This window comes from Aethalodelphis obliquidens, unplaced genomic scaffold, assembly GCF_003676395.1.
Source record: "Aethalodelphis obliquidens isolate GAN/ISIS:26980383/991018 unplaced genomic scaffold, ASM367639v1 scaffold21, whole genome shotgun sequence".
In the NCBI taxonomy this organism is placed as follows: domain Eukaryota; kingdom Metazoa; phylum Chordata; class Mammalia; order Artiodactyla; family Delphinidae; genus Aethalodelphis; species Aethalodelphis obliquidens.
Window position 1 is genome coordinate 25,477,143 of NW_020837965.1, and position 22,498 is coordinate 25,499,640.

A 22,498-nucleotide genomic window follows, 5' to 3' on the forward strand; every position below is an offset into this window, starting at 1 on the left:
TCATTTTTGATTAGTGAGAAAAAGTTAGACTTGTGTTGCTTTAACTCTAAACTTCTAACAAACAACAAATCTTAACTGATTTACTATTTAGTGCAGCACCACGATTTCCTGTTGCAAACTATTTGGGGAAACGTTCTGCCCGTGAACAGGTTACTCGGAACAGAGCAAGAGGGGCTGAGAGTAGGAGCAGGAGGGCAGGACCCCTCGGGCCCGGGCTACGTGTGAGGTCGCCCGAGGTGGCCCATCCGTAGAGGACACGGTCCCAGCAGGACAAGCTCCTCTGACCACTCATGGCCTCAGGTGTGGGTAGTCGTAGGAGTCGGTTAGTGGTTACTCCCCTGGCAGAACGCAAGGCAGATGGTTCCCTCCAGGCTAAGAAATACTTAAGCCTTTGGCGGCTACACGTCTGGACCAGTTATTCTTGCCTTCAGGCAGCTTTTCTCACCCATGCTGTCGAGGAGTCTTGGAATATTGCGTTGTTGTAGATGACTGGGCTCCACGCCAGCCTCCTTGGAGTTCTCATTTCCCACAGAGCTGCCCTGCAGAGAGCCAGGGAGAGAGATGAACTAACCGAGGCAGAGCGGGGGCACACGAGCCCTGGCAGCCCAGCTTTGAGCTCTCGTATTGCAGCTCTGCCACTTTAAAAGGCGGTCCTTTTTATGTTACGTGCCATACCTTCATTCTCCCTTCTTTAATTAAAAAAAATAATTGGGCTACAGTATCATTTTTATATTTCTTAACATACCAGAGATATAATTTTGTTTAGATTGAAATATCGCAATAGCAGTTGTGCTTCTAAATTCTGGTTGGCTACGGTAAGTACGTGACATGCTCATTGGACCTTCACCTCGTAGCCTAAGTTATCATGTATTCAGCTGCTCAGAAGGACCTCCCACACCTATAGGGACAGTTAGAGTCTCACCTGCTTGCTCTGTGGTTTCCTCTGTAAACCTTGTGTTTCCAAAACTGTACACCTTGTAGTTCTCTTTCTGTTCCCATAATGCTCCTTGATACTTGAAACATTTATATTAAGCAAGCTTAGAAACTAAAATGAAGTTTTCATTTTGTAAATCAATGTAATTAAACATTTTTAGAGGAGTTTTTTTTTTTAAGATTTTCGTGTTTAATATCTATGTTTCGGACTACTTAAGTCGTCTCGAGTTCAGAGTCTTAGGTTCTTCCATTTGTAGAAAATGAAAATTTCTGGTAGAAGACTAATGCCAGCCCTTGGAGTAGCCCACAGCACCCACAAAACCAGGTGTTTTCTCATCATGGCCTCTGTCTTCTCTTCCGACAGACTTGTAGAAGATGAGGAGAGGCGTTGGACCGACGAAAATATTGACATGGTTGCTCTGAAGCACTTCCCCAACATAGACAAGGAGAAGGCGATGAGCCGGCCCATCCTGTACAGCAACTGGTTGTCAAAGGTAACGCATCTACATCACGTTAGGAATACTTTTCTTTGCTCCTGTCCTTCTAGTTAGAATTCCCTTCTCGTCAGAAACGTCTTTTCCTTGAAGGGCACTATAAAGGAAGCTGCGGCTATAGGCATGATGGGCCATGTATTTGCAGCCGTTGATAATTCAGGGCAGAGAATCCCAGGACCACTCCAAGAGCTGTGGATCCAACCAGCAGGAGACGGGACTTCAGTGAAATCAGGGCAGTGAGGGATAACTTGTGTGAAAATGTTTCGTATACTAGGATGCTGAACAGAGTGACATTTCCAGAATAGCTGTGAGCTGCCATTTTCTCTGAAAAAGAGAGCCGACATCCGACATCGTAGGAAAGGACAGTCTTGATGTGCATGTCCTTCGGTAGGCGATGCTGATGTAGGAATGAGGACAGCCTTCCTTTAGGAGCTCCGTCTCATAGGGTGGATGGCCCCACCTTGGGAGGGCTGACCCTGACATAGGGGCTTAGGCAAGTGTCCATAGGCCTTCATCTGAGTGTCGGCAAGGGCATGGCAGGCACAGGGCCTGATAGGAGCAAAGGCACAGAAGCAAGACGAACAAGAGAGATTTGCTCAGTGTTTCTAGAATTTCCTATTTATTTCTAGACTCTAGATACTAATCCTGTTTCATTTATGGGCACCATCTTCTCCCAGTGGCTTGTCTTTTCACTCTCTTTATAGCGTCTTTTGAAGAACAAACATTCGTAACGGAATATCGTTTAAACCCTTAATCCATCTGAATTGAGTTAGTGTATGGGGTGAGCTGTGGGTTCATTTTCAGTTTTTCTTTTGTGCATGTCCACGGTCCCAGCACTGGGACTCTGCAGTGTCGCACTGTCACATGGGTTTCCCTGTGCGCGTGAGTCTGTTACAGAGCTCTGTCCTGTCCATTGGTCCATTTGCTGCTTCCTGTGCTAAAACCACGTGGTCCTGATCACAGTTCTAAGTCCACCAGATAGGACAGTCCCTGTCCAGAGCACCTGGTTCTTAAAGGGGTGGGTCGTCTTTCCAGTCTTGGGCTCTTCCCCTTCCAAACGAAATTCAGAATTGGCTTGCCAAGTTGCACCACCCACCACTGAGATTCTGACTGGATTACATTGAATCTGTGTGTCAGCTAGGTGGAACTGACATTTTTAGTTGTGTGTTCTTCTCTCCATGATCATGGTGTATCTCTTCATTTACTTAGATGTTCTGTGATGGCTTTCAGTGAAGTTCAGTTTTCTCTGTAAAAATTTTCCATGTCTTTCCATGTCTCATCCTAGTTTACTTATACTTTTGTTCCTATGTTATAACTACCTGCTCTCGTCTCATTTTTTGACAGTTTCTTGGTATATGGAAACATAATCCACTTTGCTATAAGAACTAAGATGATTTCTTCTTCGTGATTGGATCTACCTTTTTTCCTACAGGATTACATCCCAGTAGACCAAGAAGAGTTAAGAGATTATGTCAAAGCCAGGCTGAAAGTCTTCTATGAAGAAGAGCTCGATGTTCCTCTGGTCCTGTTTAATGAGGTGTTGGACCACGTGCTCAGGATTGACCGGTGGGCTTTTTGTTGCTGCAGCCTCACCGCTCACCCGAGCTGCTTTCGATCTGATGGGGGCGGGGGTCAGGCCAGGCCTCGTGCTGTCCCCTTGACGGGCCTCCCACGCCCCTACCTTCGTCTGCCAAGCGACTCCCGCTTCTTAGTCCAGCTCTGCTGAGTGGAGCTTACCACCGGCTGCGACTACAGCCCTTCACCCTCCTGCTAGAATCGGCCTGTCTCCCTCGAGTCATCAGGGTGTCCGGGGGCGGCGCCATGTCTTTTTGATCTTTGCCGCCTCACCGGACCTGGCAAATAACAATTGCTGTACGAATGTTTAGTGTACAAATTCAAGTTAAAACATGTTCCAGGGCTTCCCTGGTGGCGCGGTGGTTGAGAGTCCACCTGCCGATGCAGGGGACGCGGGTTCATGCCCCAGTCCGGGAAGATGCCACATGCCGCGGAGTGGCTGGGCCCGTGAGCCATGGCCGCTGAGCCTGCACGTCCGGAGCCTGTGCTCCGCAACGGGAGAGGCCACAACAGTGAGGGGCCTGCATACCGCAAAAAAAAAAAAAAAAGGCGTTCCAAATGTTGTAGACTAATCTTGAGAAGGTTTAGGACTTGAGTGTCAAAAGGGGAATGGAGCATAAAAGCCTGACTCTTTCTTCTTTCTGATAATGTTTCAGAATATTCCGTCAGCCTCAAGGCCACCTGCTTTTGATCGGGGTCAGTGGAGCGGGCAAAACCACCTTGTCCCGTTTCGTGGCCTGGATGAACGGTTTGAGCGTGTACCAGATTAAGGTGGGTCTGGCCACAGCCTGTCAACCCCTATTCATGCACGCAGCTCCTTGAGCAAGAGAGGAGCTGACCTGCCCCACCTCTGTAGGTCCACAGGAAGTACACGGGGGAGGACTTCGATGAGGATCTCCGCACGGTGTTGAGACGTTCTGGCTGTAAAAACGAAAAGATAGCTTTTATAATGGACGAGTCCAACGTGTTAGATTCTGGATTCCTGGAGCGGATGAATACCCTTCTGGCCAACGGAGAGGTAATCAGTGACACGCCGCATCATGTTACGTGGCGCCGGCTTCCGAGGACCGGCCAGCCACGGTGCCGTTTTATTTCCTAGGTTCCCGGCCTCTTCGAAGGAGATGAGTATGCCACCCTGATGACCCAGTGTAAGGAGGGGGCCCAGAAGGAGGGCTTGATGCTGGACTCGCACGAGGAGCTGTACAAGTGGTTCACCAGCCAGGTCATCCGCAACCTCCACGTCGTCTTCACCATGAACCCATCCTCAGAGGGGCTCAAGGACCGCGCGGCCACCTCCCCCGCTCTGTTCAACAGGTACGCCGATCCCACTCAGCTCTGCTTTCCGCGGGGCAGACCCTGCTCTCGGGAGCTGTTTTGAGATGTGGGCATCTCTTTCAGGTGTGTGTTGAATTGGTTTGGGGACTGGTCCACTGAAGCTCTGTATCAGGTCGGCAAAGAATTCACTAGTAAGATGGACCTGGAGAAGCCGAATTACATCGTGCCTGATTACATGCCAGTCGTGTATGACAAGCTGCCGCAGCCGCCATCACACCGGGAAGCCATCGTGAACAGCTGTGTGTTCGTTCATCAGACTCTCCACCAGGTGGGTTCAGTTTTTTGGGGGAGTTTGTTTTTTGTTTTTTTAACATCTTGATTGGAGTATAATTGCTTTACAATGGTGTGTTAGTTTCCGCTGTACAACAAAGTGAATCAGCTATACATATACGTATGTCCCCATATCCCCTGCCTCTTGCGTCTCCCTCCCACCCTCCCTATCCCACCCCTCTAGGTGGTCACAAAGCATCGAGCTGATCTCCCTGCGCTATGCTGCTGCTTCCCACTAGCTGTCTGTCTTACATTTGGTAGTGTATATATGTCCATGCCACTCTCTCACTTCATCCCAGCTTACCCTTCCCCCTCCCCCTCCCCGTGTCCTCAAGTCCATTCTCTACGTCTGTGTCTTTATTCCTGTCCAGCCCCTAGGTTCATCAGAACCGTATTTTTTTAGATTCTGTATATATGTGTTAGGATATGGTATTTGTTTTTCTCTTTCTGACTTAACCTCACTCTGTATGACAGTCTCTAGGTCCATCCACCTCACTACAAATAAGTCAATTTCGTTTCTTTTTATGGCTGAGTGTGGGTTCAGTTTTGAGATCATGGCAAAAGCAAAACTAACTGCTGTACTAACGTAAAGCTAAACCGATGTAAAGGCAGACCCCCAGGTGCTTTGGATTTGACGCTGTACCATCACCCACAAAAGAGATGCCCGTTTCTCACCTGTTTTCCTACCTCTGTCAATGACGTCTCACCCCGCCTGTCGCCCGGCTGTGTGTTCCGGAGCCGTCTGGCCCCTTCCCTGCCCACACTGATTCCATTTGCTTCTCTCGCTGCCCCTCTGGCCAGGCCTGTGTTCTTCCCCCAGAGCAGGGGTCACGCACTCTCTCTGCAAAGGGCCAGGTGCCAGCTGGGCTCCTGCACGGCTACCCAGCTCTGCCACTGTGGCGTGAGAACAGCGTTGCCATGAGCAAGCATGGCCGTGGGGCTGACACTCCGCATGCAGAGTCTGCGCTGCAGGGTTTGACGGGCTGGCTGTGGTTTGCTGCCCCTCCTTTAGACTCTTTTTGTTAGAAGAGTCCAGTCTGCTCCCCTCTGGAAGGCTCTGTGAAGACCACTCTGAGCCTGTGGGTGTCCTGTTGGCCCTTCCCTACCCCTAGAAGTCGGAGGAGAAGCTCAGAGGTGTGAGGGCTCCTTGCGGTCCCGTGGGCGCCTGAGCTAGACTCCGTCTCGAGCGATGCAACTCCCGTGGGCTGGGGCTGTGCCGTCGCGCCACACCAGCGCAACAGTTATCTTCTGAGGTTAAGCCGCAGAGGACGAACGTCCTGAAGAGTGAAGAGATTTGACTTTTTTCCAAAAGGCTAATGCTCGGCTAGCGAAGCGGGGAGGCAGAACCATGGCCATCACGCCCCGCCACTACCTCGACTTCATCAATCACTACGCCGACCTGTTCCACGAGAAGCGGAGCGAGCTGGAGGAGCAGCAGATGCACCTGAACGTCGGGCTGAGGAAGATCAAAGAGACGGTTGACCAGGTAGGTCGCGGCCTGAGCAGCGTTTTCTGGGGCTGCGCTAGGGGAGGGCCTCTTAATTTGAAGGTAATTGCCGCGTGTTTTCCATTTCCCTGACGTGGTTTTGTTCCTCAGGTGGAAGAGCTGCGTCGGGACCTCAGGATAAAGAGCCAAGAGCTGGAGGTGAAGAACGCGGCGGCCAACGACAAGCTGAAGAAGATGGTGAAGGACCAGCAGGAGGCGGAGAAGAAAAAGGTGCTTCTGTGTTTTGGGAACCGTGGCCTGTGTGGGCCGGGCGATCTCTGTGTCTCATGAGGGAGTAGGGAGTTTAGTCCGAGATGGGTTTTAGGGTTGAACGGGTCTGTAGTGGGGGCAGGGTGTGTGTGTGTGTGTGTGTGTGTGTGTGTCTGTGTCTGTGTGTGTCTGTCCCGGGCGGCATGAGGAGTGCCACTTTAGGACTCAGCGAATTAACCACTGCTTACCCCAGAGCCGAGCCGTCCTTCCTTTCTAGGTCATGAGCCAAGAAATTCAGGAACAGCTGCACAAGCAGCAGGAGGTCATCGCAGACAAACAGATGAGCGTCAAGGAAGATCTTGACAAGGTGGAGCCGGCCGTCATCGAGGCCCAGAATGGTGTGTGCACACTGTCAGAGGTCTGGCTCTCTGGGGAGGGTGGACAGATTAGGGGGCCTTCCCCCAGAGGTCCCGGTTATGTACGTTTCCACAGCGTCATTGATAAGTCTCAAGTCTCTGAAGCCTTTTCTAAATACTTAAAGACTGTCTTCACCTCTTAAAGCAAAGTTTCCGTAAAGCTAGTCTGTTTCACCATAGTGAAGCCCTTTTCATAAGAGAAAATGGACAAAATCAGCTTTTTGTCGGTACGTTTTTTAAAATCTGGTGATATAAATATGCTATTTGCAAATCTCTGGCTTGAATTTCATCCAGAAATGTCGTAAAGTAGGCAGTGTTGCTATCTTATTTATAATTATTAGAGTGTCCTGGTCGTGGCCAGCGATGACTAATTTAATTATTGGTAGCAGTCCCCCATCCTTCCTTTTCCACCCCATGTACCTGGGAAATGCTGCAGGAGGGAGCGCAGTGACCCGGCGTCCCGTCTTAGTCTGCAGTCTGCCCGGTACCTAGGCATGGCCTTAACCCTGGGCCCCTTCCTGCCCATCAGCCTTTAACTTTCTTCAAATAACCCAATTGCTTGTAGTTTTCACATTACACCACAAGAGGAATTAAAATGCACCATAGATTTTCACTGAGAGTTGTGCTTTGATGAGGATTTAATTTAGCTCTCACCTGCCAAAGAATTACTTTAAAAAAGTGCTTTAATAAAAGTTCAGGTTAGGAAAATGTGCATTTCAGTTTATGGAAAGTGTTGGCCATTTTTTTTTAGAACTGTTAATTCCACATCTTCACCCCAGCCGGTAAAGACAACTTCTAAATTGTGGCAGACTGAAAAGGTCTTTGTTCAATTGGTGTAAAATAAATGAACAATTTTGCTTTTTTTTTTAATACTTAAATCTTCACAGAGGTAAAGGAATCGATGAGGATTTGTGAGACATTTTTAAAGATGCTGTCCTTCTTACAGAATGTTGCGATTTACGCTTAGTACAGCAAGATCTCTGTCATTATTTTGGCCACTTCAGCTATTCCAGAGGGTTTTAAGACAGAACATCCCACGTTCACTTGGATCTTCTGCACACTTGTCCCTTTTCTGGTGAGAGTCAAAGTGTCTGGCTGTGCTCTGGTCCCCTTCTCACCACGTCCTTTCCACCCCACCCTCTTGTGCTCCCGCCACGCCCAGCTGTGAAGTCCATAAAGAAGCAGCACCTGGTGGAGGTGCGGTCCATGGCCAACCCCCCTGCCGCCGTGAAGCTGGCGCTCGAGTCCATCTGCCTGTTGCTCGGGGAGAGCACGACGGACTGGAAGCAGATTCGCTCCATCATCATGAGGGAGAACTTCATCCCCACCATCGTGAACTTCTCTGCCGAGGAGATCAGGTGGGTGGCACCCGGTGGGGGAAACTGATCTGGTGGCCTGAGGTTCTCGTGTTTGCTTGTGGCCTCGTGTCTCTGGCTTAGCGCACACAGAAGGTAATGTCAGCTCAGCAGTTGCACAAACACCTTTCCAGGCCATTTCCACGCAAACTAGTCAGATTTCCTCTCCCCACTCCTGACAGTAGTTCCCTGACCCCTTTACCTCTGTGAGCCGAATGCCGCTCCGTCCCCACGAGTGGCTACGAGCACAGAGCCGGCCCTGAGCTTGTCTCCTGTCGGGGAACAGGGAAGGGGCGGGAAGGTGAGAGTCCTTCTCAGCAGCAGTGGCCTCGCCACCTGAGAACTAGGGTCGGGCTGGCTCATCCTTGGTGCTCACTGGAGCAACAGATGGGAGCTGGCTCTAGTCTTTACATTTTGATTCCCTGAAAATTCTTCTTTACTTTTTGCCCTGCACATGCTTAGAAATACAATTCCTCTTTTGCAGTGATGCCATAAGGGAGAAGATGAAGAAGAACTACATGTCCAATCCTAGTTACAATTACGAAATCGTCAATCGGGCCTCCCTGGCCTGCGGGCCTATGGTTAAGTGGGCCATCGCACAGGTAATCAGCCTGGCTGGGAACCCCTGTGCGAGGGGGCCTAGTGTCCCGTCCCTTTTGCAAACAGTCGACCTGCCCTCCGCAGCTCAACTACGCCGACATGTTAAAGCGAGTGGAGCCCCTGCGCAACGAGCTGCAGAAGCTGGAGGACGACGCCAAGGACAACCAGCAGAAAGCCAACGAGGTGGAGCGGATGATCCGCGAGCTGGAGGCCAGCATCGCCCGCTACAAGGAGGAGTACGCGGTCCTCATCTCGGAGGCCCAGGCCATCAAAGCGGACCTGGCTGCCGTCGAAGCCAAAGTAAGGTGGTCGTCACGAGCGCACTCTTTCTGCCGCTCCCCTGAAACGCTGCCTTTCGGTGTCCTTCACCGTGCCGTGCTCGCTCGCCTCGCCGGGGGAAGCGCTGAGAGTAACAGACGACAACACGGGCCGCACGGACCGCGGTCATCCCGGGGGATTAGCTCTTTCACGTCCACGGGGGTCCTGGTGACTGTTTCCTGTGCGTTTACTGAGTGGTGTTAGGTGGATGGCAGCCGGGCACTCTGAAGCCGGGGAATCCCTCTCCCCCGCGGCCAGCTCCAAACCCATTTGTTCTCCCGCCTTGGGCTTCAGAAGTGGCATCACCGAGGGCCCCCTTGTCAGGCTCTCCCGTCCCTCTGCTTGTCCCTTCTGCTGTGGTCCCCGTCGCTCTTGCCCCCATTCCTGTGTCCTCAAAATGGGCGCTTTGGCCTCCCGCCTCTGGCGCCTCTTCCCTCCAGGTCAACCTTCCCCTGGAGGCTCCTTCCACCTGCTTCCTGCCCGCATACCTGCTCACACACAAGTCTCAAGGCTGACACTTAATTCTCTACACTCATCTTATGCCCTCAGATTCTGAGGCTTGTGTCATCCTCAGTTGTGGGTGATCTGGGTCCCAACCTCCTTCGGGGTCTGAACCATGAGTGTGCTTGTCTCTCCAGCCCTCCCAGACCCTGCCCACCGTGGGCAGGAACGGATGTGCACTTTTCAGCATAAAGCCTGTTTGGTTTTCTTTTTAGGTAAACCGGAGCACCGCTCTTCTGAAGAGCTTGTCTGCTGAACGGGAACGATGGGAAAAAACAAGTGAAACTTTCAAGAACCAGATGTCCACCATCGCCGGGGACTGTCTCCTGTCAGCTGCGTTTATTGCTTATGCGGGTTACTTTGACCAGCAGATGCGCCAGAACTTGTTTACCACCTGGTCCCATCACTTACAGCAAGCCAACATCCAGGTAACCGTCCGCAGGGAATTTCAAAAAGGTGGGAGCCAAAATGAGGGTCAGTAAGCTGTCACCATCTCCACTGGGAAGCCGTGCCTGTCTGCGTCCTGAAGAAAAGGATCCGTAACTGCTGTCCCTCTCAGTTCCGCACAGATATCGCGAGGACGGAGTATCTGTCCAACGCTGACGAGCGTCTCCGCTGGCAAGCCAGCTCCCTACCTGCAGACGACCTGTGCACGGAGAACGCCATCATGCTGAAACGCTTCAATAGGTAAGTGCTTGTGCGCAGCAAGGGCACGGGTTAGAAGTCTTCGTGTGCAGTGCTCCCCTTTTCATTTTTTTTCAAAACACACATTTAGAAGAGGGAACTAGGACATTGGGAGGGTCTGCGTGCTCACCTCTGATGGTGGGCTGGGCACGGTTCCCTTTTTCTTTCGTTGTGACTGTCCAAACTGTCCTACAATGAGTGGATCTCATGTAACCTTTTTTTAAAAAAAAAAAAATTATTTATTTATTTATTTTCGGCTGCATGGGGTCTGCGTTGCTGCCCGCAGGCTTCCTCTAGTTGCGGCGAGCGGGGGCCACTCCTTGTTGCGGCACGTGGGCTTCTCATTGCAGTGGCTTCTCTTGTTGCGGAGCACAGGCTCTAGGCGCACGGGCCTCAGTAGTTGTGGCATGCTGGCTCAGTAGTTGTGGCACACGGGCTTAGTTGCTCCGTGGCATGTGGGATCTTCCCGGACCAGGGCTCAAACCTGTGTCCCCTGCATTGGCAGGTGGATTCTTAACCACTGCGCCACCAGGGAAGCCTCATGTAACCTTTTGAAATTGATGGGCATGGCTGTGTATTGGGCGAAAATCAAAACAGACCCTCTCGGGAATTCCCCGGCGGTCCAGTGGTTGGGACTCGGTGCTTTCACTGCCAGGGGTGTGGGTTCGATCCCTGGTTGGGGAACTAAGATCCCCCAAGCCATGCAGTGCAGCCAAAAAACAAAAACAAAAAACAGACTGTCTCTTAAAATATTACAAGAATTGGAAGTGTTTAGCTAGAGAGAGAGTTAAGGGAAGCGGCTCCCTGATTTTGGTTTAAGGAGGGGGCCAGAGTAAGAGGAGGAACGGGCCTGCAGCTGAGGGGGGCTCACAGAGCAGTTCAAGGACTGACCCCCTCCTCTGTGGCAGTTCCCAAACCCAGCCACCCTGGGTTTTCTTTCTCTTTCAAAAAACTGATTCCCAGAGTCCTATTTAACCATATCTGCACATCTTGGAACCTTTGAGCCCTTGCTGTATATGCCACTGTCCCCAGGGCACAAAGAGGAGCCAACCCTCAGGTCTCACAAGTGGCGCGGGGTCTCGCCAGGGGCCGCTGGCGGGAATGTCCATCCATTGTGGCGTCTATGAGGGGTCTGTGTGGGGGGCTGCATTTGTCTTACATGGAAATGCATGCTTCCGGGTGTCCCAAAGCCCGGCACTCGTGAAGAATGATGCATCTCAGAACATTCACAGGACAGAGTGTGTCCTACCAGAGGCCCGGAAATGCCTCTGACGCCCCTCGTTGGGGCCAGTGAACAGGTCACCGTGCGTCCCCCCGGTGGGAGGCCGGGGGCCCTTGCAGACCTGGCCCTTCGTCCAGAGCCTGCGTGTGAGGGTGCTTCCGGCAGGCCACAGTGTGGGGTGGTGTGCTCCCCCGGGGACACACGTGTGTCTGTGAACACATAAACCTCCTTTGTGTACATGGACCAGAAACCGGTGACCAGGGAGGAGGGGGAGGGGCGGTTCTCACCACTTGCCCTTTCGTAGCTCTTGAATTTTGTACAATCACGTGTGTGTACTATGTTTTTAACATTTTTTTGTTAAGCAGCTGTGTGACTCTGGACAAATGATGTTCGCCTTTCTGTGCCCCTTTTTCCTCCTTTGTGAAATGGACGTGAGGATAACACCTATCTTGTAGGGTTATCGTGAGCATTGAGTGAAGGAGGGTCCTGGGCAGCGTAAACCCTTCCCAGCCGTCAGCTCGCGGGGCTGCAGCAGCAGTGGTGTTGATACCTGCCCTGCAGGAGCTGGCCCTGAGAAGGGCAGCAGTAAATTCTACAGAGAACAGTCATCCTCGTGCAGTATGCTCGGACTTCTTAGAGAAGCACTGTGTGTCCCAGAAAGAAAAGCTTTGACTACAGCCCTTCTTAGCAGAGTCTGTGGTTTAGTTACCTCCCCGTCATAGAAGTTCTTCAAAAAGATGATTTTAGTATTAAGCCTTAGGTCACGTTGGTCTCTGCTGATACACCTGGAACCCACAGCTGAGCGTGGGACAGCCTTCCTGTCATCTTGTCGGGCTCTGCCTGCCACGTCCTTGTGCTTCCTGTGGACCTCTAACCTCCTTCTCTGGGGCCCGTCCTCAGGTATCCACTGATCATCGACCCCTCAGGACAGGCCACAGAGTTCATCATGAATGAGTACAAGGACCGCAAGATCACACGGACCAGCTTCCTGGACGACGCCTTCAGGAAGAACCTGGAGAGTGCGCTGAGGTTCGGCAACCCCCTTCTGGTCCAGGTTCGTGTGCATCTCAGCTCTTCAGACTCTGCTTCCCACAGGGATGGCCTTTAGGGCTGCATTTAGGTTTTTGCAAATGCAGTTGATGTGAATCACATAATACATGCTACTTTTTGAACTTTGCAAGACGTCATCTGATATGAAAGCAAGGTTAGGGGATTACCCGATGGTCCAGTGGTTAGGACTCTGCACTTTCACTGCTGAGGGCCCGGGTTCAACATCTGGTCGGGGAACTAAGATCTCACAAGCCGAGCGGCGTGGCCAAAAAAGTTTTAAAAAGGCAAAGCTAAAGCTCTGAGATGGATCTATAAAAAATCCAACAGAAGCAGTGTTTGCACTTAAAATTCTAGTTGGCCTAGATCGTCACCATCCACCGGGACAGCGACGGAAACGTTCTTTAGCTTGTGCTGAACTGCATGGCGGCCCCACTGTTGAGCACTTCACGGGCCAGCGTGACAAGGAACTGAACTTCCAATTTTGTCTAAGTAGCCACGTGTGCCTAATGGCCACGTATGGGGCAGCGCAGGTCTAAATAGCTGGGTGGCTTCTGGGGAGATGTGTTTATCTGGAGTAGGAAGTCAGTTATATGGGTGAAAATAAACACTGTACAACTCTCCCTGTCAATGACACCTCACATATACACACGTAGGACGTGGAGAGCTATGATCCAGTTCTGAATCCAGTTTTGAACCGTGAAGTCCGGCGAACAGGGGGGAGAGTGCTGATCACCCTCGGTGACCAGGACATAGACCTGTCGCCATCCTTTGTCATCTTCCTGTCCACCCGGGATCCCACGGTAAGGGACAGGGCCCTCCTCCGTGAAGACCGGGCGGCGTTAGGTGAGGCCGCGGATGTGTAGCAAAGCTGCCTGGTCTGTCGCCCCTTTTGGCAGGTCGAGTTCCCACCTGATCTCTGTTCCCGGGTTACTTTCGTCAACTTCACCGTCACCCGTAGCAGTTTGCAGAGCCAGTGTCTCAATGAAGTTCTCAAGGCAGAAAGACCTGACGTGGATGAAAAACGTTCCGATCTTCTTAAACTCCAAGGTATGTCTCTGGATCCACAGTTCTCGGTGCAGGTCGGGGGCCTGAACTTTCACAGGACAAGGGTGCGCCGGGCTTGTGTCGGACGCATCACGGAGCACTCCGTGGAAAGAACCTAAGTCCTGTAGTGAGCTCTGGGTGTTCTCATCATTTAAGGGGAATTTCAGCTGCGCTTACGTCAGCTAGAGAAGTCTCTGCTACAAGCTCTGAATGAGGTGAAAGGGCGCATTTTGGATGATGACACGATCATAACGACCCTGGAGAACCTCAAGAAAGAGGCCGCCGAGGTGACGAGGAAAGTCGAGGAGACGGACATTGTGATGCAGGAGGTGGAGACTGTGTCCCAGCAGTACCTGCCGCTGTCCACCGCCTGCAGCAGCATCTACTTCACCATGGAGTCCCTGAAGCAGGTGAGCGGGGCCGCGCCCAGCCGGGGGCTCCCGCCCTGCCTGCACAGGCGCTAACAGCCGCCTTCGCCACTTCCAGATACACTTCCTGTACCAGTACTCCCTGCAGTTCTTCCTGGACATCTACCACAACGTCCTGTACGAGAACCCGAACCTGAAGGGCGTCACCGACCACACGCAGCGCCTCTCCATCATCACCAAGGACCTCTTCCAGGTACGGCGCATGCCCGGCTGTCCCGGGGTGCGTGCGTGCGTGCGCGCGTGTGTGTGGTGGGGGGCTCAGCAGTAGTGCTTCAGGGTTGGCAGTGCTTCCTGCATTTGGCTCCAGGTGGCGTTTAACCGGGTAGCTCGAGGCATGCTGCACCAGGACCACATCACCTTCGCCATGCTGCTGGCGAGAATCAAACTGAAGGGCACCATCGGGTAAGTCGGCTGCCCCGCCCTGCTTTCCACCAGAGAACGTCGTCATTTTGCAGCCTGCCTGCCAGCATTTTCTGATGGGATGAGCTTTTTTTTCTTCTTAAAGCCATTATTGCTCTTTTAGTGACAGTAGAAGTGAATCTGAGAGACCCCAGCTGACTGTTGCCCCCTTCCCAGGGAGCCCACCTACGATGCCGAGTTCCAGCACTTCCTGAGGGGGAAGGAGATCGTCCTGAACGCTGGCTCGACGCCCAAGATCCAGGGTCTGACGGTGGAGCAGGCCGAGGCGGCGGTGCGGCTGAGCTGCCTGCCCGCGTTTAGGGATCTGATTGCGAAGGTTCAAGCAGACGAGGTAAGTGTCTTGTGAAGGCTCCCAGGGGGAAGCTGGCCTTACTCCCAGGGAGTCGCGCGTGTCGTGTAACACAGGACGTTGTGCGGTGTTTTCTCACGTCAAACGTTGACACGTTGCCCCCACAGCAATTTGGCATCTGGCTGGACAGCAGCTCCCCAGAGCAGACGGTGCCGTACCTCTGGAGCGAGGAAAGCCCTGCAAGTAAGCCCCACGAGGCCTCCCCCGTTGTTTTCATCCTGGACCAGAGTGTACAGTTGGGCTTTGCTGCCTGAATGCAGGGACGCTCCCCAAAGATAAAAGGCCATTGATTCCTGAGAGAAGTATTTCGGTGTTAAAACTTAGGAGGCAGCTTGGGCGTAAGAAAGTGAAAAACTCCCAATTCCGGTTGCAACTCATGCTTAAAGACCAGAAGAGAAATGGATCGGAAGGTCCTTGCCCGACATCGGGGGGAAACCGGCTGGTTTGGAGCGTGTTACGCGAGGCTCCGGACCAGACAGGCCCCACGATGGGGAGGAAGAAAAGGGTGATGTCCAGCGTGGCTGCAGCTCAGTCGTGGGCTGTAGGGCGTCTGTGATCTTAGACGTTCCTGAGAATCTCCAGGGTTCTCCACAAATGGGTACGATGTAGTCAGCCATTTAGAATCAGTCACCGCTCATCCCCCACAGACCCAGGCGTAGGTCTTGTCACAGCTCTTCCCAGAGGGCTCAGTGACAGCGTGGAGGTGGTGGCAGTTCTCAGGCAGAGAGGACAGAGCAGGCGTCGTGGTGTCTGGGGTGTTTGAGCTGAGACTCGGACAATGAGTGTTTGCAGAGCGAGAGCTGGTGGCAAGAGCAGTCCAGGCGGGAGAACATCTCAAAGTCTGTGCTGTCACCAACGCCCAGCCCTTCTCACGGCCTCGTTTCAGCTCCTATCGGGCAAGCCATCCACCGGCTGCTCTTGATTCAGGCCTTCCGCCCCGACCGCCTGCTGGCCATGGCTCACATGTTTGTCTCCACAAACCTCGGGGATTCCTTCATGTCCATCATGGAGCAGCCGCTCGACCTGACCCACATCGTGGACACAGAGGTACGCTCTGGCCCCGCGGACTCTGAACCCAGCCCGTTTTCACGAGCCCCTCCACAGGGCTCTCCTCCCTCGACAGGTGCGCTGTCGGGTGGGATGCTCTCTCACCCAATTCCGACTTCCTGATCTGCAGGTAAAGCCAAACACCCCTGTCCTAATGTGCTCTGTGCCTGGTTACGATGCCAGCGGGCACGTGGAGGACCTCGCAGCTGAGCAGAACACACAGATCACGTCCATTGCCATCGGTAAGGGTGCTTGGTCAGTTCCACGGGGGGCACCCCAGACTTCAGTGTGGGTGGGCGTTGAAGTCCAAGTCCATGTGCTGACACTAAGCTTTCTGGTACCAGGCTCGGCAGAAGGCTTTAACCAAGCAGATAAGGCAATAAATACAGCCGTGAAGTCGGGCAGGTAGGCTTGTTGGGTTTTGCTTTACCAGGCCCGAGTGCCCAAGAACTCAGGCCGGAAGGTGAGGTGTGGCTGCGGCCTTGTCCCTGCCCTGCAGGTGGGTGATGCTGAAGAACGTGCACCTGGCCCCGGGCTGGCTGATGCAGCTGGAGAAGAAGCTGCACTCGCTGCAGCCGCACGCCTGCTTCAGGCTCTTCCTCACCATGGAGATCAACCCCAAGGTGGGCAGCACGGAGGGCGCGAGGCGGTGCGCCAGGCGCTGGGTTGGCACCTGTGTGTCCGTGTGCACGTGTGTGTGAGCTGAAACACACGGGGAAACCGCGGTCACGGGTGCCGTGTCTTGCTCAGGTGCCCGTGAACCTGCTCCGAGCGGGCCGCATCTTCGTGTTCGAGCCGCCGCCGGGCGTGAAGGCCAACATGCTGAGGACCTTCAGCAGCATCCCCGTGTCTCGGATATGCAAGGTGAGCACGGGGCTCGGAGTCGAGCTGGGTGCGGCGGCCACGCGGACGTCCGGGCGCCGAGAGGAGGCCGGGGCCCGGCTCGCGGGCAGGGGAGCGTTGTGGCAGGAGCGGTGCATCGGTTCTGTGTTTCTTAAGCGCTGTTTCCTTTTGTGCCTTAATCTACCTTTTCTACCATTTTTAGAAACTTGTTCTCTTCTATGTAATTTTCTGGTTACATAGCGTAGTTGGGAGTACACCTTTATTAATATAAAAATTGGCGTAGTTTTCTCCTAACAACAATATTCGTGTTAATTACTAAGATCACAGTGGTTCCAACGTTAGTACGTGGAAAGCTCTTTTTAAGACTTTGATTCCGACAGGATCTGCACTATTTTCTTAGCTAGAAAGGGGGCTGCGTTCTGGTGATTCTCTCCTTGCTAACTTCCCCACCTAGTCTCCCAACGAGCGTGCTCGCTTGTACTTCCTGCTGGCCTGGTTCCACGCCATCATCCAAGAGCGCTTACGATACGCACCCCTGGGGTGGTCGAAGAAGTATGAATTCGGGGAGTCTGACCTGCGGTCGGCCTGCGACACAGTGGACACGTGGCTGGACGACACGGCCAAGGCAAGCGTGGGCTGTGCCGTGGGGCGGGGGGGACTCGCGTACAGGTGGCCGCCTGCCGTGGGCGTGACCAGCCTCCCCCACCCCCCAGGGAAGGCAGAACATCTCTCCAGACAAGATCCCCTGGGCGGCGCTCAAGACCTTGATGGCTCAGTCCATCTACGGCGGCCGGGTGGACAATGAGTTCGACCAGCGCCTGCTCAACACTTTCCTGGAGCGTCTCTTCACCACCAGGAGTTTCGACAGTGAATTTAAGCTGGCCTGCAAGGTCGACGGGCACAAAGACATCCAAATGCCAGACGGCATCAGGTATGCGTCCGCCCCCGGGACCCACAGGGGAGGCCCCGCGCGCTTCCGGCCCGCGTGTAACGGCACTAACAGCGTGCCGCCTTTCCAGGCGAGAGGAGTTCGTGCAGTGGGTGGAGCTGCTCCCGGACACGCAGACCCCCTCCTGGCTGGGCTTGCCCAACAACGCCGAGAAGGTCCTGCTCACCACGCAGGGTGGGTACCCAGCTGTCCTCCCCCAGACCGCACCTCCCTCCCTCCACTCCGGGGGGCAGGAAAAACCATCTGCTCCCGCTGGTGTCTTTCCTGCGGTACAGGCTCCGTCCTGGGGAAAAGGCTCGATAGCTGCTTACGTGGAGTCGGGAAATTGCATTTAGGTTTTTTGTCTTAGATTCAGAAGAAATTTCATTTTTTCTCCTGTTCAGTTTTCTTAAACTCTTGGCATTAAGTGACGTTTTAAATCTTTTAGTCTCTTTTTGGAATACGCTTTTTTGGAACTTCAGGACTATTCAAGAAATCATCTAACCCAGTGGTTCTCGAAATGTGGTCCCCAGACCACAGCTTCAGCCTCCCCTGCAAATTTAGACAGGCAGGTCCTCGGGCCCCACGCCGGGGCATCAGAACTGGACTTGCTGGGGCCTGGTGTCTGTTTTGATAAGCCCCCAGTCGCTGAGACACTCAGGTTTGAGAACTGCTCATCTGAGCCAGGCTTCTCTTTATGGGAAACAGGCCCAGAAGACGGGTGATTTGCCCAAACTCACACCCTGGTTGATAGGACAGACCCCAACAGTTCACCTCAGGCCCGCGATTCAGCTCTGTAATGAGAAGAACCCCTGGCCATGGGGCCTGCTTTCTGACTGACGACGACCTTGAATGCGTGCCTCTCGCTGGGGGAGGTGGGGGGTGGCAGGCCCCACAGGTGACCAAATGGGAGGCCGGGCTGGCCAGCAGGGAAGCAGAGGAGGGCTTGAGGCCTGGGTGCTGGGCGGGTCTCGGCCGGGGGTGGGGGTGGGGGGGCGCTGGGCCTTGTCTCATACAGCAGCGTGTACTGAGATCACTTAGCGAGTTAATACCCGTGCTGCCTGCTGGGACCGGCGCTGGGTCCCGCTCAACACTGTAGTGAGTGTTATCTGAGCCCCATGTCACGCCAGAGCTGATGGTGCCCCAGGTGGTGTGGCCCACGTGGAGGCCGTGAGGTATGAGCCACAGGGGCCTGGCTTGGGGAAGCTGAGCGCTGTCCTCCAGCCCAGCCTCCAGGTGAGAGTGCCGCTCAGGAACTGGACTTGGAGCGCCCCACTCGGGTCAGGGACCCGCAGGCAGAGTCCAGAGCCCGCGGGAGGCCGCCACACGGCTCCGCGCAGTCTCAGCCGGAAGTGGTCACGCGTTAGCAGCCCAGGTGGCCTCCCTGCCTGGCGCTGGCGCGCCCCAGAGCCCACCCCCTGACGACAGTGGATGCGCGAGCCTAGCAGAGGCCTCTGGGGTTTGCACTCGGCCACTGGAGCAGCCCCAGCAGTCAGGACTTGACCTGGTGGTGCTGCTTCTTCTGTCGTTGCCGCCTTACCTTTCTGGTCAGGCCGTCCTCCGTGCTTTAGGACAGGTACCCGCGTGGTACCTTGCAGGGCACACAGTTACACCTGTGTAAACAAACGCAGTGTGCGGCCTTTACCTTCAAGTCCCTTTCTCTCTGCTCTCCTGCTTGCACTCTCTCCCTGCGGCCCAGGCGTGGACATGATCAGTAAAATGCTGAAGATGCAGATGCTGGAGGACGAGGACGACCTGGCCTACGCAGAGACGGAGAAGAAGACGAGGCCGGATGCCACGTCCGACGGGCGCCCCGCCTGGATGCGGACGCTGCACACCACCGCGTCCAACTGGCTGCACCTCATTCCTCAGACGCTGAGCCACCTCAAACGCACGGTGGAGAACATCAAGGTGGCTGGCCCTTCCCCCGCCGAGTCCTGGGGCTTGGGGGGGTCCTAGCAAGTGGGACCGGGCGGGTCGAGCCGACCTCAGTGTTGTCTCAGAGCGCACGCGCGCCTGGGCCGGGCTGGAGGGAACTCCCTAGGATGAAGGTGGTGCGTCTTCCACGAGGAGGTGAATGACTCCCAGGGAAGCGGCGGCAGCCGTTCTCCTTCTCTACAGAATTGCCCAGAGCTGCCATCGGTCAGGCAGGCCCGCAGCTTCATGCGAGGTCTAGTGCAGGGTTGAGCTGGGGTGACACTGTGAATAATACGGGGAGGGCTATGAAACCGGGGCTCCCTGAGGCTGAGTTACTTCTGGTTGTCTTTTCTGTTGGAGAAAAGACCTCTTCCCAGACTCCCTCCCCTCCTTCACTCTGGCCTTCTTTCCCAACACCTGTAGGATCCTCTGTTCAGATTCTTTGAGAGAGAGGTGAAGATGGGCGCCAAGTTACTCCAGGACGTCCGCCAGGATCTTGCTGACGTTGTGCAGGTGTGCGAGGGCAAGAAGAAGCAGACCAACTACCTGCGCACACTAATCAACGAGCTGGTGAAAGGTGCGCCCGCGGTGCCGCTGGGGTGCAGGGGTTCTCCCGGGAGCCCCTCAGAGTGGCGGCAGGTCCCGGCCAGGCCTCGCCCAGACTTCCCTCAGGGCAGCTCGATACCCGCACCTGGGAGCAGACTTAGAAACACCCAAGAATTTGTATCCGTTTTATGCTGGTTCGCTGAGCACTGAACAGAATCTTTACTCACTTCTGCAGTCTTTAGGGAGGACTAGGGCAGGGTGCTGGAGTCCAAAGGCACAGGGACCCCCGGGGTTTCCATCGGCTCTGAGAGCCTCCATTGGCAGTACTGCCGAGCCGCCCGTCGCGGGGGTTTGTAGCTGTGGTTCCTCGGGGCAGTTGTGCTCCTCCAGACGCGTCCTGTGGGTCACCCGGACTGGGCGCGGAGCACGTGCGGTGGGGATGGTGGCCCATGCAGGGCGTGAGGTGCACCAGGGAGGGGAAGCAGCAGAGCCTGCACGCGGGGGCAGACCTGCCAGCGCTCAGCCGTGTGCCCACCTGCGCCGGGGGAACTGTCGGCACTGATGCCAGGCCGGGGCTCCTCGCTTGCAGGAATTCTGCCCCGGAGCTGGTCCCACTACACAGTGCCCGCCGGCATGACGGTCATCCAGTGGGTCTCCGACTTCAGTGAGAGGATCAAACAGCTGCAGAACATCTCACTGGCGGCTGCCTCTGGTGGCGCCAAGGAGCTAAAGGTGGTGGCCACTCCTGAGGAGCTGGGGGAGGGTCCCCAGGGAGGGTCCCCGGGGAGGGTCGGCAGCTGGCCCGGGTGCTGGCTCTCGGGCCCGGTGGGGCTGGCTCTCAGCTGGGGCTGCTTCTTCCCACAGAACATCCACGTGTGCCTGGGCGGCCTGTTTGTGCCCGAGGCGTACATCACTGCCACCAGGCAGTACGTGGCCCAGGCCAACAGCTGGTCCCTGGAGGAGCTCTGCCTGGAGGTGAACGTCACCACCTCGCAGAGCACCACGCTGGACGCCTGCAGCTTTGGGGTCACGGGTGAGTGGGGGCCACTCCGGCCAGCCTTCTCTTCTCTCTCAGGTTCCCCTCCCCTATCCCCGGGCCTGCGGCTCAGCCATCGCCCGCTCGCGGGCCGCCTGCTGGTGGTTCCCACGCGAACGCGTTAAGTTAGAGCCCAGGCCCGTGGTCGTGCAGCTCGTGCTCCCCTCGGGGGGTCCTGACCGCCCGCCCCCCCACAGGGTTGAAGCTCCAGGGGGCCACGTGCAACAACAACAAGCTCTCGCTCTCCAACGCCATCTCCACCGTCCTCCCCCTGACGCAGCTGCGCTGGGTCAAGCAGACAAGCGCAGAGAAAAAGGCTAACGTGGTGAGTGGCTCCTTCCCGTTCTCTGTGGTCAGGGAGGCTCTGAGGACGCCCACCGGGTGCCAGGGCGACGTCCCCGCCCTCTCCCGGCCGCGAGTCCCTGTGTCACAGGAGGAACCGTCCGTTCCCTCTCGCGTGAAGCCCCTGCCCCAGAGTCCCCTTTCCTCGCAGGTGACCCTTCCCGTCTACCTGAACTTCACCCGAGCAGACCTCATCTTCACCGTGGACTTTGAAATCGCGACCAAGGAGGACCCGCGCAGCTTCTACGAGCGCGGCGTTGCCGTTCTCTGCACCGAGTGAGACTCGCCTTTTCTAGCGCCCCTTTCTGTAACAGTAAAATTAATATTTAACGTTTATTCGTTATTAGGATGTGTGGAAGGTACGGACTTGTCAAAGGAAAGTTGTTGGTGTGAGGCTAGAAGAAGCCGAAAGAAGCCAGACGGCTGGGAGGTGGAAACGGGAGGGATACAGGGACGTGGTGTTGAGGGCCGAAGCATGGCTTGTTTTATGAAATAAAACACTAAGCATGAGCCGGCTCCGGCCTCTTGTCTCAGCTCCGGCTCCTGTGGACACCCTGGACCCTTCACAACACAGAGGCAGCCCCGTTCCTAGGAAAGCGCTGGCGCTCCCGGGGCGTGGGGCTGGCGCCGTGTCCGTCACCGGGAACCCGTGGCCCAGGTGGACGCCCTCGTCCCGCCTCCTCTCTGGCGCCTTCGTTCCCACGACCCTAGGGTGGTGGCTGGAAGTGACGGGCGTGCTGTCCTGCAAAGCAGGTTTCTGGCCTGTGTGGGGCCTCGCGAGAGCTCCTGGGGCGCCGGGGTGCTGGCCCAGGCATCAGCGCAGGCCCCGCCATGACCCCGGCCGTCCTGCCGTGGGCTGCCTGTGAGCCAAGCTCGGGCCCAGCGCGGTGACGGCCTGAGGCCCGACTGGACGCCCTGGCCCTGCCCACACCCTCCCAGCCCCAGCGGCCTCCACGGAGCGGCCGGGGGCCTCAGAGCCGGAGCCGCCTCCCACCCAGCTCCGGACGGGCCCTCTGGGGTCCCTGGGTGGCCTGAGGAAGTCCAGAGCGGTGTCGGACTGAAAGGTTGGGGCCCACTTTACATGGTTTTCTCTGGACCAATAAGGCCTTTTAGCTTTTCTTCAGTCACCGGGGGTACTTAACGGTGCCG

General features: G+C 55.2%; 1 protein-coding gene across 1 annotated transcript in view; it reads left to right on the plus strand.

Annotated features, from left to right (window-relative positions):
• Positions 1 to 21,864, plus strand: part of DYNC1H1 (dynein cytoplasmic 1 heavy chain 1) — a 65,973-nt gene extending 44,109 nt beyond the window's left edge. Inside the window, exons 43-78 of the mRNA XM_027120595.1 lie at positions 1,298 to 1,427; positions 2,860 to 2,993; positions 3,659 to 3,773; positions 3,859 to 4,020; positions 4,102 to 4,316; positions 4,401 to 4,605; positions 5,920 to 6,093; positions 6,205 to 6,324; positions 6,581 to 6,701; positions 7,882 to 8,077; positions 8,559 to 8,676; positions 8,759 to 8,974; positions 9,709 to 9,921; positions 10,053 to 10,180; positions 12,300 to 12,453; positions 13,103 to 13,249; positions 13,346 to 13,496; positions 13,650 to 13,903; positions 13,980 to 14,114; positions 14,229 to 14,323; positions 14,498 to 14,672; positions 14,798 to 14,873; positions 15,577 to 15,737; positions 15,868 to 15,979; positions 16,082 to 16,142; positions 16,237 to 16,360; positions 16,488 to 16,601; positions 17,035 to 17,205; positions 17,294 to 17,511; positions 17,600 to 17,703; positions 19,208 to 19,419; positions 19,849 to 20,002; positions 20,561 to 20,703; positions 20,836 to 21,004; positions 21,205 to 21,332; positions 21,501 to 21,864. Of these exons, the coding sequence (XP_026976396.1) occupies positions 1,298 to 1,427; positions 2,860 to 2,993; positions 3,659 to 3,773; positions 3,859 to 4,020; positions 4,102 to 4,316; positions 4,401 to 4,605; positions 5,920 to 6,093; positions 6,205 to 6,324; positions 6,581 to 6,701; positions 7,882 to 8,077; positions 8,559 to 8,676; positions 8,759 to 8,974; positions 9,709 to 9,921; positions 10,053 to 10,180; positions 12,300 to 12,453; positions 13,103 to 13,249; positions 13,346 to 13,496; positions 13,650 to 13,903; positions 13,980 to 14,114; positions 14,229 to 14,323; positions 14,498 to 14,672; positions 14,798 to 14,873; positions 15,577 to 15,737; positions 15,868 to 15,979; positions 16,082 to 16,142; positions 16,237 to 16,360; positions 16,488 to 16,601; positions 17,035 to 17,205; positions 17,294 to 17,511; positions 17,600 to 17,703; positions 19,208 to 19,419; positions 19,849 to 20,002; positions 20,561 to 20,703; positions 20,836 to 21,004; positions 21,205 to 21,332; positions 21,501 to 21,629 (5,434 nt within the window). The 3' untranslated portion in view covers positions 21,630 to 21,864. The remainder of the gene's footprint in view (positions 1 to 1,297; positions 1,428 to 2,859; positions 2,994 to 3,658; positions 3,774 to 3,858; positions 4,021 to 4,101; positions 4,317 to 4,400; positions 4,606 to 5,919; positions 6,094 to 6,204; positions 6,325 to 6,580; positions 6,702 to 7,881; positions 8,078 to 8,558; positions 8,677 to 8,758; positions 8,975 to 9,708; positions 9,922 to 10,052; positions 10,181 to 12,299; positions 12,454 to 13,102; positions 13,250 to 13,345; positions 13,497 to 13,649; positions 13,904 to 13,979; positions 14,115 to 14,228; positions 14,324 to 14,497; positions 14,673 to 14,797; positions 14,874 to 15,576; positions 15,738 to 15,867; positions 15,980 to 16,081; positions 16,143 to 16,236; positions 16,361 to 16,487; positions 16,602 to 17,034; positions 17,206 to 17,293; positions 17,512 to 17,599; positions 17,704 to 19,207; positions 19,420 to 19,848; positions 20,003 to 20,560; positions 20,704 to 20,835; positions 21,005 to 21,204; positions 21,333 to 21,500) is intronic.
• Positions 21,865 to 22,498: the final 634 nt, after the last annotated feature.